General features: G+C 53.3%; 1 protein-coding gene across 1 annotated transcript; it reads right to left on the bottom strand.

The window, feature by feature from the left end:
• Positions 1-12,510: 12,510 nt before the first annotated feature.
• Positions 12,511-13,901, bottom strand: FAM43B (family with sequence similarity 43 member B). The gene has a single exon (XM_089667041.1). The coding sequence runs from the start codon at positions 13,787-13,789 to the stop codon at positions 12,824-12,826; it is 966 nt and encodes a 321-aa protein (XP_089523167.1). The 5' UTR covers positions 13,790-13,901; the 3' UTR covers positions 12,511-12,823.
• Between the last annotated feature and the right edge of the window lie 352 nt (positions 13,902-14,253).

The following is a 14,253-nucleotide window of genomic DNA, read 5'->3' as shown; positions in this document are numbered from 1 at the left end:
TGGCGATCTATATATCCCTGAAGTATACTAGAGGTGTTCTGTACAGTCGGGATTGGCCGGGGAGGGGTCACGTTGGCGCAGTTGTCCGGGGAGGGGTCACGTTGGAGCAGTTGTCCGGGGAGGGGTCACGTTGGCGCAGTTGTCCGGGAGGGGTCACTTTGGCGCAGTTGGTCGGGGAGGGGTCACTTTGGCGCAGTTGATCGGGGAGGGGACACTTTGGCGAAGTTGGCCGGGGAGGGGTCACTTTGGCGCAGTTGATCGGGGAGGGGTCACTTTGGCGCAGTTGGCCGGGGAGGGGTCACTTTGGCGCAGTTGATCGGGGAGGGGTCGCTTTGGCGCAGTTGATCGGGGAGGGGTCGCTTTGGCGCAGTTGATCGGGGAGGGGTCACTTTGGCGCAGTTGGTCGGGGAGGGGTCACTTTGGCGCAGTTGGCCGGGGAGGGGTCACTTTGGCGCAGTTGTCCGGGGAGGGGTCACTTTGGCGCAGTTGGTCGGGGAGGGGTCACTTTGACGCAGTTGGTCGGGGAGGGGTCACTTTGACGCAGTTGGTCGGGGAGGGGTCACTTTGGCGCAGTTGTCCGGGGAGGGGTCACTTTGGCGCAGTTGGCCGGGGAGGGGTCACTTTGGCGCAGTTGTCCGGGGAGGGGTCACTTTGGCGCAGTTGGCCGGGGAGGGGTCACTTTGGCGCAGTTGGCCGGGGAGGGGTCACTTTGGCGCAGTTGGTCGGGGAGGGGTCACTTTGGCGCAGTTGGCCGGGGAGGGGTCACTTTGGCGCAGTTGTCCGGGGAGGGGTCACTTTGGCGCAGTTGGTTGGGGAGGGGTCACTTTGGCGCAGTTGGTTGGGGAGGGGTCACTTTGGCGCAGTTGGTCGGGGAGGGGTCACTTTGGCGCAGTTGTCCGGGGAGGGGTCACTTTGGCGCAGTTGGCCGGGGAGGGGTCACTTTGGCGCAGTTGGCCGGGGAGGGGTCACTTTGGCGCAGTTGATCGGGGAGGGGTCACTTTGGCGCAGTTGGCCGGGGAGGGGTCACTTTGGCGCAGTTGTCCGGGGAGGGGTCACTTTGGCGCAGTTGTCCGGGGAGGGGTCACTTTGGCGCAGTTGGCCGGGGAGGGGTCACTTTGGCGCAGTTGGCCGGGGAGGGGTCACTTTGGCGCAGTTGTCCGGGGAGGGTCACTTTGGCGCAGTTGGTTGGGGAGGGGTCACTTTGGCGCAGTTGTCCGGGGAGGGGTCACTTTGGCGCAGTTGGCCGGGGGGGGTCACTTTGGCGCAGTTGTCCGGGGAGGGGTCACTTTGGCGCAGTTGGACGGGGAGGGGTCACTTTGGCGCAGTTGGTCGGGGAGGGGTCACTTTGGCGCAGTTGATCGGGGAGGGGTCACTTTGGCGCAGTTGGTCGGGGAGGGGTCACTTTGGCGCAGTTGTCCGGGGAGGGGTCACTTTGGCGCAGTTGGTCGGGGAGAGGTCACTTTGGCGCAGTTGTGCGGGGAGGGGTCACTTTGGCGCAGTTGTCCGGGGAGGGATCACTTTGGCGCAGTTGGTCGGGGAGGGGTCACTTTGGCGCAGTTGGTTGGGGAGGGGTCACTTTGGCACAGTTGTCCAGGGAGGGGTCACTTTGGCGCAGTTGTCCAGGGAGGGGTCAATTTGGCGCAGTTGGCTGGGGTCACTTTGGCGCAGTTGTCCGGGGAGGGGTCACTTTGAATGTCAGCGTCTTAACATGTGCAATGTACAGTCTGATCACCGGGGGAGGGGATACTGAGGAAATGACTCCTCCTCCTCCTTCTACAAAGTTACAATGTACAGTCTGATCACTGGGGGAGGAGACTGAGGAAATGACTCCTCCTCCTTCTACAAAGTTACAATGTACAGTATGATCACTGGGGGAGGGGAGAATGAGATGATGACATCACTGCAACGAATGATTTTTTTCTACAAATATTTCCCAAAATGAGAAGATCGGCTACAAAGTTCAGAAATGTTTCCGTTTTTTGTATCACAACCGGCGATGCGTCACGGCGACAGGGAGCCTCGGATGGGGGGGGGGGGGGGATTTTCTGCGATCTGTTCGATCAGCCCTTCGTTTGGAGGGAACATTGGAAGCTGTCGTCATGGCAACAGGCGTGACGTCGTCGGGCGGGTTGGAACGGTCGCCTGTGCGCACTGACACACTTCTGCTGAGCGGTGGGGGTCGTATCGCCATGGTAACCGGTAACCCCTTCCTCGCCGGATCCATCGGTGGGGGGGGGGGGGGGGGGGTAACAGGTCGCTCTCGCATCTTCTTCCCATCGCATTTCTTCGCAATGAAAATCCTCATCCAATCGATCGGCCGGAGGCGATCATTAAAGCGCAGGAGCCCCCCCCCCAGATGTAGCATGGAAGGGCCCGTCAGCCGCGTCCCCGCTGGAGGGATTCACCCCAGGCCCCCCGACACAGCCGACGTTTCAGGGTGTCACGGGCGCAGGAACCGAGGGGAAATCCTCCCACCGGGGACACCTGTTCCAGTGACAACTCCAAGCCCGGCGTTTCCTTTCACTCTGGGGGGAGATTTCCTCTTACTTCCTGTTGTGGGTTTTTTACTTTCCAGGACAGGAAGTGAAAGGAAATCTCAGCGGGGACACAGTCGGCAGAAAACCAGATCTATATATATATAATTTCTTTTCCTCAAATTATTTTACTTCCGCCCCCATCGACTTCTATGTGATATCGATCGACGCAATTTTTTCATGTTAAAATCGGCATTTATAATTGAAATTGTTACAAACCTTCCAAAAAAGTCAATATTTTCTGAAAGCAGAGGCCCCGAGGAATAAAATGGCGGCCGGGATGACGCATCGAAGGTAGAAGGGCGCGTTCACACCTGCAGCTGCGCATTTTTTTCCCCTCGCACCGATGCATGCAGTGGACGCGCATTTTTCTAGAAGTGTTCAGTCGCTTCCTTCGTCTGTCCTTCGGCTTCTATGTGCGCTGTGATGCCTTTGCATGCGTTTTTGTGCGTTTGTGGCGTGGGAAAATGCAGCATGCTGTACTTTTCTTCGCTGCGCTGCAATGGTGTGAACCGAGCCAAGTCCAGGCCATCCTACGGGCGCAGTTCACACCATTGCAGAGCAGAAAAGTACATTTTCCCACGCCACAAACACACAAAAACGCATGCAAACGCATCACAGCGCACATAGAAGCCGAAGGAAAGAAAGACGAAGGAAGCGACCGAACGCTTCTAGAAAAATGCGCGTCCCCTGCATGCATCGGTGCGAGGGGAAAAAATGCGCAGCTGCAGGTGTGAACGGCCCTTCTAACTTCAATGCGTCATCCAGGCCGGCTGCCATTAGCCTGGATTGGGCTCGGTTCGCACCTCTGCAGGTTGCATTTGAACCGTTTCTGCGTCGCGTTTTTGCCGCGTTTTTGTTTTTCGTTTTTTTTTTGTCATTTTTGTTGATTCTGGTGCGGACAAAAAAACGGGTCCTGCGCTTTTTTGGTGCAAACGAGATGCGATTTGAGCCGTACAAAATTGCACCGCACAGAAATCGCATGTGATTTGCACAGGAATACGGTGCGGTTCCTGCGTGAATCACATGTGCTGCAGAAGTGTGAACCCGGGCTGACCCTTTCCAAAAAACGCAGCACAGTGAAAATGCGGAGATGTGATCCGGTCCCCTAGAAAATCATGTATACCCATAATATACCCCCATTATACCAGATATACCCCCATAGACCCCCCATATGGCACCCATAATATACAGCTGATATACGCCCCTTAGGCCCCCTATATACCCAACATAATATACTGCATAGACCCCCCATAATATACCCCCATATACTCCCCCACAATATATCCCTGATATACCCCCACATACCCAATATACCCCCATTATACCTGATATACCCCCATTTACCCCCTCATAATATACCCCATAGCCCCTCCCCCATATAACCACCACAATACACCTCCATATACCCCCATTATACCAATTATACCCACATAGACCCCCCCGCATATAACTCCTCATAATATGCCCCCCATATACTCACCATAATATACCCCATAGACCCCCCCATAATATACCCCCCATATACTCACCATAATATACCCCATAGACCCCCCCATAATATACCCCCCCATATACTCACCATAATATACCCCATAATATACCCCCATATACTCCCATTATCCCCAATGTACCCCCAATATACCCCCCATAATATATCCCTGATATACCCCCACATACCCAATATACCCCCATTTACCCCCTCATAATATACCCCATAGACCCCACATAATATACCCCCCATATACTCACCATAATATACCCCATAGACCCCCCATAATATACCCCCCCATATACTCACCATAATATACCCCATAGACCCTCCATAATATACCCCCCCATATACTCACCATAATATACCCCATAGACCCCCCATAATATACCCCATAGACCCCCCCATAATATGCCCCCCATAGACCCCCCATAATATACCCCCCATATACTCATCATAATATACCCCATAGACCCCCCTTAATATACCCCCCATATACTCACCATAATATACCCCATAGACCCCCCATAATATACCCCCCCATATACTCACCATAATATACCCCATAGACCCCCCATAATATACCCCATAGACCCCCCATAATATGCCCCCCATAGACCCCCCATAATATACCCCCCATATACTCACCATAATATACCCCATAGACCCCCCATATACTCCTATTATACCCGTTGTACCCCCATAAACGCTCCATATAGCCCACCTAATACTCCATATACTCCCCATTATACCTGATATACCCCCTCATAATATACCCCATGTACCCCCCATAATGTACCCCCTTCTGGCGGGATCCAGTGTGCTCGGCCCCCCCATACACTCTCTCTAGTGAGCTCTGTCCTGGTCTGTTTCTGTGCGATTCCATGGGGCTCATCTCAGCTACTGAACAAACATTCAGCGTCACTGTATGCAGGTGACCCGGGATCAGAGGACAGGGGATCAGAGGACAGGGGATCAGAGGACAGGGGATCAGAGGACAGGGGATCAGAGGACAGGGGATCAGAGGACCCGGGATCAGAGGACAGGGGATCAGAGGACAGGGGATCAGAGGACAGGGGATCAGAGGACAGGGGATCAGAGGACACGGGATCAGAGGACAGGGGATCAGAGGACAGGGGATCAGAGGACACGGGATCAGAGGACCCGGGATCAGAGGACCGGGGATCAGAGGACAGGGGATCAGAGGACAGGGGATCAGAGGACAGGGGATCAGAGGACACGGGATCAGAGGACCCGGGATCAGAGGACAGGGGATCAGAGGACAGGGGATCAGAGGACAGGGGATCAGAGGACAGGGGATCAGAGGACCCGGGATCAGAGGACAGGGGATCAGAGGACAGGGGATCAGAGGACACGGGATCAGAGGACAGGGGATCAGAGGACACGGGATCAGAGGACCCGGGATCAGAGGACAGGGGATCAGAGGACACGGGATCAGAGGACAGGGGATCAGAGGACACGGGATCAGAGGACCCGGGATCAGAGGACAGGGGATCAGAGGACAGGGGATCAGAGGACAGGGGATCAGAGGACACGAGATCAGAGGACCCGGGATCAGAGGACAGGGGATCAGAGGACACGGGATCAGAGGACCCGGGATCAGAGGACAGGGGATCAGAGGACAGGGGATCAGAGGACACGGGATCAAAGGACACGGGATCAGAGGACAGGGGATCAGAGGACACGGGATCAGAGGACAAGGGATCAGAGGACACGGGATCAGAGGACACGGGATCAGAGGACACGGGATCAGAGGACACGGGATCAGAGGACACGGGATCAGAGGACACGGGATCAGAGGACCCGGGATCAGAGGACAGGGGATCAGAGGACACGGGATCAAAGGACACGGGATCAGAGGACAGGGGATCAGAGGACACGGGATCAGAGGACAAGGGATCAGAGGACACGGGATCAGAGGACACGGGATCAGAGGACAGCGGATCAGAGGACACGGGATCAAAGGACACGGGATCAGAGGACAGGGGATCAGAGGACACGGGATCAAAGGACACGGGATCAAAGGACACGGGATCAGAGGACCCGGGATCAGAGGACTCGGGATCAAAGGACATGGGATCAGAGGACCCGGGATCAGAGGACATGGGATCAGAGGACAAGGGATCAGAGGACAAGGGATCAGAGGACACGGGATCAGAGGACAAGGGATCAGAGGACACGGGATCAGAGGACAAGGGATCAGAGGACACGGGATCAGAGGACACGGGATCAGGAGATCAGAGGACAAGGGATCAGAGGACACGGGATCAGAGGACAAGAGATCAGAGGAACTGGGATTAGAGGACACGGGATCAGAGGACACGGGATCAGAGGACAAGGGATCAGGGGATCAGAGGACAGGGGATCAGAGGACAGGGGATCAGAGGACAAGGGATCAGAGGACAGGGGATCAGAGGACAGGGGATCAGAGGACAAGGGATCAGAGGACAGGGGATCAGAGGACAGGGGATCAGAGGACACGGGATCAGAGGACACGACGCCACATTGTGTGCTGACGGATTCATAAAAGCCATCCCTCGACAACTTATTTGTTGGTTTTGGGTGGAGCAGGAAGAGTTAAAGTCAGGTTTTTTTATTTGTGTGACCCCACTGGGGAGATTCTCCCTCATTTCCTCTTCCGGTGACACCAAGACAGTATATGGGGGGCTGCCGCTGTCACAGGAAGGCACAAGAAGCTACCTGACGGGGGCGCCAACCCTCCACCTTCTGTTCTGGCTGGAGCTGGGCTTTACAGGAGACCTGGACACAGGAACGTGTGAGCTGCCTCCTGAAAATGCCACTTCCCTGGCTGCCATGCTGGTCCAATGGACCGTATTGTATGTAGTCATCAAATCTGACAGCGGATTGGTTCCTGGACAATTGTCACATCACATGGCACTCTGTATGATCACATGACGCCCAGTATGATCACATGGCACTCTGTATGATCACATGACGCCCAGTATGATCACATGGCACTCTGTATGATCACATGACGCCCAGTATGATCACATGGCACTCTGTATGATCACATGACGCCCAGTATGATCACATGACACTCTGTATGATCACATGACATCCAGTATGATCACATTGCACCCGAAATGATTACATGACACCCAGTACAATCACATGACACCCGGTACAATCACATGACACCCGGTACGATCACATGACACCCGGTACGATCACATGGCAACCGGTACGATCACATGGCACACGGTACGATTGCATGACACCCGGTACGATCACATGACACCCGGTACGATCACATGACACCCGGTACGATCACATGGCACACGGTACGATCACATGACACCCGGTACGATCGCATGACACCCGGTACGATCACATGACACCCGGTACAATCACATGACACCTGGTACGATCACATGACACCCGGTACGATCGCATGACACCCGGTATGATCGCATGACACCCGGTACGATCGCATGACACCCGGTACGATCGCATGACACCCGGTACGATCACATGACACCCGGTACGATCACATGACACCCGGTACGATCACATGGCACACGGTACGATCACATGACACCCGGTACGATCGCATGACACCCGGTACGATCACATGACACCCGGTACAATCACATGACACCTGGTACGATCACATGACACCCGGTACGATCACATGACACCCGGTACGATCGCATGACACCCGGTATGATCGCATGACACCCGGTACGATCACATGGCACACGGTACGATCACATGACACCTGGTACGATCGCATGGCACACGGTACGATCACATGACACCTGGTACGATCGCATGGCACACGGTACGATCACATGACACCCGGTACGATCGCATGACACATATATACAGTACATGAAGTATAACACGCAGTATTATGACACAATGTATCAATAACATGAAGGGACAATAATGAGGTCATCAGGAGTCAGGAAATTGTGTTTATTGTCAGGAAGTGGAATCATTGGAAGTCCTCGGGGACTGAGCAGGATATCAGATTACTCCGTACAATACACGCTGAGCGGTCCCTCGGGCGATGGCGGCAGACCAGCCTCTTGGCGGTGTAAGGACCGGACACACGCAGTCCAGGACGGTGAATGATGCCACAATTGTCTGCCTGCTGAGAATGGATAACTCGGAGGATTTCCAGCATGCTGGACAGTTTTTCTTGGCTGATGCTCAATTTGAATAAAATGCTGATGTCACAGTGCAGGGACTCCTTCACACCCAATAGCCACAGTGTGCCCCTCCCCCATGAACTATGTAATCAGTACGGGTCACCACACGTCCGGTCCTTCTTGCTTCCCCCTCCTGCCACTTCTACCCTCCGCCCAGTCCTACCCATATATAGTGATCCCATATACAGGCTCGTGTATGGACAGTGATCCCGTATACAGGCTCGTGTATGGACACTGATCCCATATACAGGCTCGTGTATGGACAGTGATCCCATATACAGGCTCGTGTATGGACAGTGATCCCGTATACAGGCTCGTGTATGGACAGTGATCCCATATACAGGCTCGTGTATGGACAGTGATCCCGTATACAGGCTCGTGTATGGACACTGATCCCATATACAGGCTCGTGTATGGACAGTGATCCCATATACAGGCTCGTGTATGGACAGTGATCCCGTATACAGGCTCGTGTATGGACAGTGATCCCGTATACAGGCTCGTGTATGGACAGTGATCCCGTATACAGGCTCGTGTATGGACAGTGATCCCGTATACAGGCTCTTGTATGGACAGTGATCCCATATACAGGCTCGTGTATGGACAGTGATCCCATATACAGGCTCGTGTATTGACAGTGATCCCGTATACTGGCTCTTGTATGGACAGTGATCCCGTATACAGGCTCGTGTATGGACAGTGATCCCATATACAGGCTCTTGTATGGACAGTGATCCCATATACAGGCTCTTGTATGGACAGTGATCCCGTATACAGGCTCGTGTATGGACAGTGATCCCATATACAGGCTCGTGTATGGACAGTGATCCCCTATACAGGCTCGTGTATGGACAGTGATCCCATATACAGGCTCGTGTATGGACAGTGGTCCCGTATACAGACTCTTGTATGGACAGTGATCCCATATACAGGCTCTTGTATGGACAGTGATCCCGTATACAGGCTCGTGTATGGACAGTGATCCCATATACAGGCTCGTGTATGGACAGTGATCCCATATACTGGCTCTTGTATGGAAAGTGGTCCCGTATACAGGCTCTTGTATGGACAGTGATCCCGTATACAGGCTCGTGTATGGACAGTGATCCCGTATACAGGCTCTTGTATGGACAGTGATCCCATATACAGGCTCGTGTATGGACAGTGGTCCCGTATACAGGCTCTTGTATGGACAGTGGTCCCGTATACAGGCTCTTGTATGGACAGTGATCCCGTATACAAGCTCTTGTATGGACAGTGATCCCATATACAGGCTCGTGTATGGACAGTGATCCCATATACAGGCTCGTGTATGGACAGTGATCCCATATACAGACTCTTGTATGGACAGTGATCCCATATACAGGCTCGTGTATGGGCAGTGATCCCATATACTGGCTCTTGTATGGACAGTGATCCCATATACAGGCTCGTGTATGGACAGTGATCCCGTATACAGGCTCGTGTATGGACAGTGGTCCCATATACTGGCTCTTGTATGGACAGTGATCCCATATACTGGCTCTTGTATGGACAGTGATCCCATATACAGGCTCGTGTATGGACAGTGATCCCGTATACAGGCTCGTGTATGGACAGTGGTCCCATATACTGGCTCGTGTATGGACAGTGATCCCATATACAGGCTCTTGTATGGACAGTGATCCCATATACTGGCACTTGTATGGACAGTGATCCCATATACTGGCTCTTGTATGGACAGTGATCCCATATACTGGCTCTTGTATGGACACTGATCCCATATACTGGCTCTTGTATGGACAGTGATCCCATATACAGGCTCTTGTATGGACACTGATCCCATATACTGGCTCTTGTATGGACAGTGATCCCATATACAGGTTCGTGTATGGACAGTGATCCCATATACTGGCTCTTGTATGGACAGTGGTCCCGTATACAGGCTCTTGTATGGACAGTGATCCCGTATACAAGCTCTTGTATGGACAGTGATCCCGTATACTGGCTCTTGTATGGACAGTGATCCCGTATACAGGCTCGTGTATGGACAGTGATCCCGTATACAGGCTCGTGTATGGACAGTGATCCCATATACAGACTCTTGTATGGACAGTGATCCCATATACAGGCTCGTGTATGGACAGTGATCCCATATACAGGCTCTTGTATGGACAGTGATCCCATATACTGGCACTTGTATGGACAGTGATCCCATATACTGGCTCTTGTATGGACAGTGATCCCATATACTGGCTCTTGTATGGACAGTGATCCCATATACAGGCTCTTGTATGGACACTGATCCCATATACTGGCTCTTGTATGGACAGTGATCCCATATACTGGCTCGTGTATGGACAGTGATCCCATATACAGGCTCTTGTATGGACAGTGATCCCATATACAGGCTCTTGTATGGACACTGATCCCATATACTGGCTCTTGTATGGACAGTGATCCCATATACAGGCTCTTGTATGGACAGTGATCCCATATACAGGCTCTTGTATGGACAGTGATCCCATATACAGGCTCGTGTATGGACAGTGATCCCGTATACAGGCTCGTGTATGGACAGTGATCCCGTATACAGGCTCGTGTATGGACAGTGATCCCGTATACAGGCTCTTGTATGGACACTGATCCCGTATACTGGCTCTTGTATGGACAGTGATCCCGTATACAGGCTCCTGTATGGACAGTGGTCCCGTATACAGGCTCGTGTATGGACAGTGGTCCCGTATACTGGCTCTTGTATGGACAATGGTCCCATATACAGGCTCTTGTATGGACAATAGTCCCATATACAGGCTCTTGTATGGACAGTGGTCCCATATGCAGGCTCTTGTATGGACAGTGATCCCATATACAGGCTCTTGTATGGACAGTGATCCCATATACAGGCTCTTGTATGGACAGTGATCCCATATACTGGCTCTTGTATGGACAGTGATCCCATATACAGGCTCGTGTATGGACAGTGATCCCGTATACAGGCTCTTGTATGGACAGTGATCCCGTATACAGGCTCTTGTATGGACAGTGATCCCGTATACAGGCTCTTGTATGGACAGTGATCCCGTATACAGGCTCCAGTATGGACAGTGATCCCATATACAGGCTCTTGTATGGACACTGATCCCATATACTGGCTCTTGTATGGACAGTGATTCCATATACAGGCTTCTGTATGGACAGTGATCCCATATACAGGCTCGTGTATGGACAATGGTCCCATATACTGGCTCTTGTATGGACAATGGTCCCATATACAGGGTCTTGTATGGACAATGGTCCCATATGCAGGCTCTTGTATGGACAGTGATCCCATATACAGGCTCGTGTATGGACAGTGGTCCCATATACTGGCTCGTGTATGGACAGTGATCCCATATACAGGCTCTTGTATGGACAATGGTCCCATATACAGGCTCTTGTATGGACAATGGTCCCATATACAGGCTCGTGTATGGACAGTGATCCCATATACAGACTCTTGTATGGACAGTGGTCCCATATACTGGCTCGTGTATGGACAGTGGTCCCATATACAGGCTCTTGTATGGACAGTGGTCCCATATACAGGCTCCTGTATGGACAGTGGTCCAATGTACAGGCTCGTGTATGGACAGTGGTCCCATATACTGGCTCTTGTATGGACAGTGGTCCCATATACAGGCTCTTGTATGGACAGTGATCCCATATACAGGCTCTTGTATGGACAATGGTCCCATATACAGGCTCTTGTATGGACAGTGGTCCCATATACAGGCTCGTGTATGGACAGTGGTCCCATATACTGGCTCGTGTATGGACAGTGATCCCATATACTGGCTCTTGTATGGACAATGGTCCCATATACAGGCTCGTGTATGGACAGTGATCCCATATACAGACTCTTGTATGGACAGTGGTCCCATATACTGGCTCGTGTATGGACAGTGGTCCCATATACAGGCTCTTGTATGGACAGTGGTCCCATATACAGGCTCCTGTATGGACAGTGGTCCAATATACAGGCTCGTGTATGGACAGTGGTCCCATATACTGGCTCTTGTATGGACAGTGGTCCCATATACAGGCTCTTGTATGGACAGTGATCCCATATACAGGCTCTTGTATGGACAATGGTCCCATATACAGGCTCTTGTATGGACAATGGTCCCATATACAGGCTCCTGTATGGACAGTGGTCCCATATACAGGCTCCTGTATGGACACTGATCCCATATACAGGCTCGTGTATGGACAGTGATCCCATATACAGGCTCTTGTATGGACAATGGTCCCATATACAGGCTCTTGTATGGACACTGATCCCATATACAGGCTCGTGTATGGACAGTGATCCCATATACAGGCTCTTGTATGGACAATGGTCCCATATACAGGCTCTTGTATGGACAATGGTCCCATATACAGGCTCTTGTATGGAGACTGATTGCTAGCTCTCCTGCCAAGCAGAGTCTTTACCATTTCCTACCCACCCAGAATGGCATTAGGTCACCTGTAATCCAGACCAGCCTGGGACAGTCCTGCCGGGGATTGGACGGACTGGAAGGCGGTGGTGGTCCCGGAGATGGTCCCGGAGATGGGGTAAGGACAGCAGAGATTTAGGGTCAACAAATAGTTTGTACGGTCCACTTCCAGTCTGGGAGGTGTGTGGTGGCCACATAGGGGATTTGATTGGCCAGTTCCCGTTGGATGCTCAGTCTCCTCAGTTCCTGGGCCAGTTCTAGAATTGCGTCCTTCTCCTGCTGGTGGGTGACGAAGCGGTCCCTGATGTGGACGGGCGTCCTGCGCAGGTCTGCCCACTCTTCCTCGCCATCCTCCTCTTCCTCCAGGATGGAGCTGAGCCTAGGCACAGTCCTACTTCTCTCCGATGGGGGGTTATAAGAGCAGGTGCCGTTTAGGACCTTCCTCAGGGGCATCATGGGCACCACCAAGTCCCCCAAAAGTTCCTGCTGCTCCCTCCTGAAGTCGCTCTGCCTCTTCAAACTCTTGAACTCCTTGAAGGCCGCCAGGGAGGTCTGGCAAAGAGTCTGCGCCATGACTTTGGCTTTCTCCGCCTTGGACACCAGCACGGCGTGGCACCTCAACACCACCGCCTTGTTCTTGATCTGGTGCCTGTAGACCCAGGAGAAGACTTTGGGGTGCCCGGCCTCCGCCACGCAGCAGGTGATGCGGTGCAGCAGGTAGGTGTGCACCGTCTTCCTGGCGCCTTTCTTGCTGGGGGTCATCCTGATGCCGTAGGAGCCCAGGGAGATCTTCATCTTGGTGCTGTACCCTCCGAATTCGCTCTTCTCCCAGATCTTGTTGACCACCTCGGCCGTGCAGCCCTCTCCCTTGGCGCGGAGGGTGACCGCGTTGCCCAGGTACCACGCGGTGTACGACGGGTCGTCTCTGTTCAGCTCCACCTTCTGCCTCCTGGTGCTGAAGACCTTGCCCAGGCGTGCCAAGGGGGACTGGGGCAGCAGGTCGGGGCAGGAGCGCATGAAGGAGGAGAGCAGCGAGGAGTAGCTGACCCCCTTGGTCTTCTTCTCCTTCTTCACCAACACGAACTTGCTCCTCTTCCAGGGAAGCATGCCGACGGCTCCGGAGCTGAGCAGAGAGGCTCATCCAGGCTCGGGGAGGCTGGAGAATGGAATCCCCGGGTGGAAGTGGCTGAGTCTGATTACAGGAGAACGAGGAGGGGAGGTAGACGGCTGCCAGCCCCTTTCCTCTGCCACACCTCTGCTTCTTCAGCCCCTTTCCTCTGCCACACCTCTGCCTCTTCAGCCCCTCTCCTCTGCCTCTTCAGCCCCTTACCTCTGCCTCTTCAGCCCCTTACCTCTGCCTCTTCAGCCCCTTTCCTTGCCACACCTCTGCCTCTTCAGCCCCTTTCCTTGCCACACCTCTGCTTCTTCAGCCCCTCTCCTCTGCCACACCTCTGCCTCTTCAGCCCCTTTCCTCTGTCACACCTCTGCCTCTTCAGCCCCTTTCCTCTGCCTCTTCAGCCCCTTTCCTCTGCCACACCTCTGCCTCTTCAGCCCCTTTCCTCTGCCTCTTC

This window comes from Staurois parvus, unplaced genomic scaffold, assembly GCF_062004578.1.
Source record: "Staurois parvus isolate SC_StPar_1 unplaced genomic scaffold, SC_StPar_1.0 ptg002985l, whole genome shotgun sequence".
In the NCBI taxonomy this organism is placed as follows: Eukaryota; Metazoa; Chordata; class Amphibia; order Anura; family Ranidae; genus Staurois; species Staurois parvus.
Note: the sequence above shows the minus strand (reverse complement) of the source record. Positions and strands in the feature narration are given on the sequence as shown.

Coding starts and splice junctions, on each gene's coding strand:
- FAM43B (XM_089667041.1), bottom strand. CDS start 13,789: ATGCTTCCCTGGAAGAGGAGCAAGTTCGTGTTGGTGAAGAAGGAGAAG.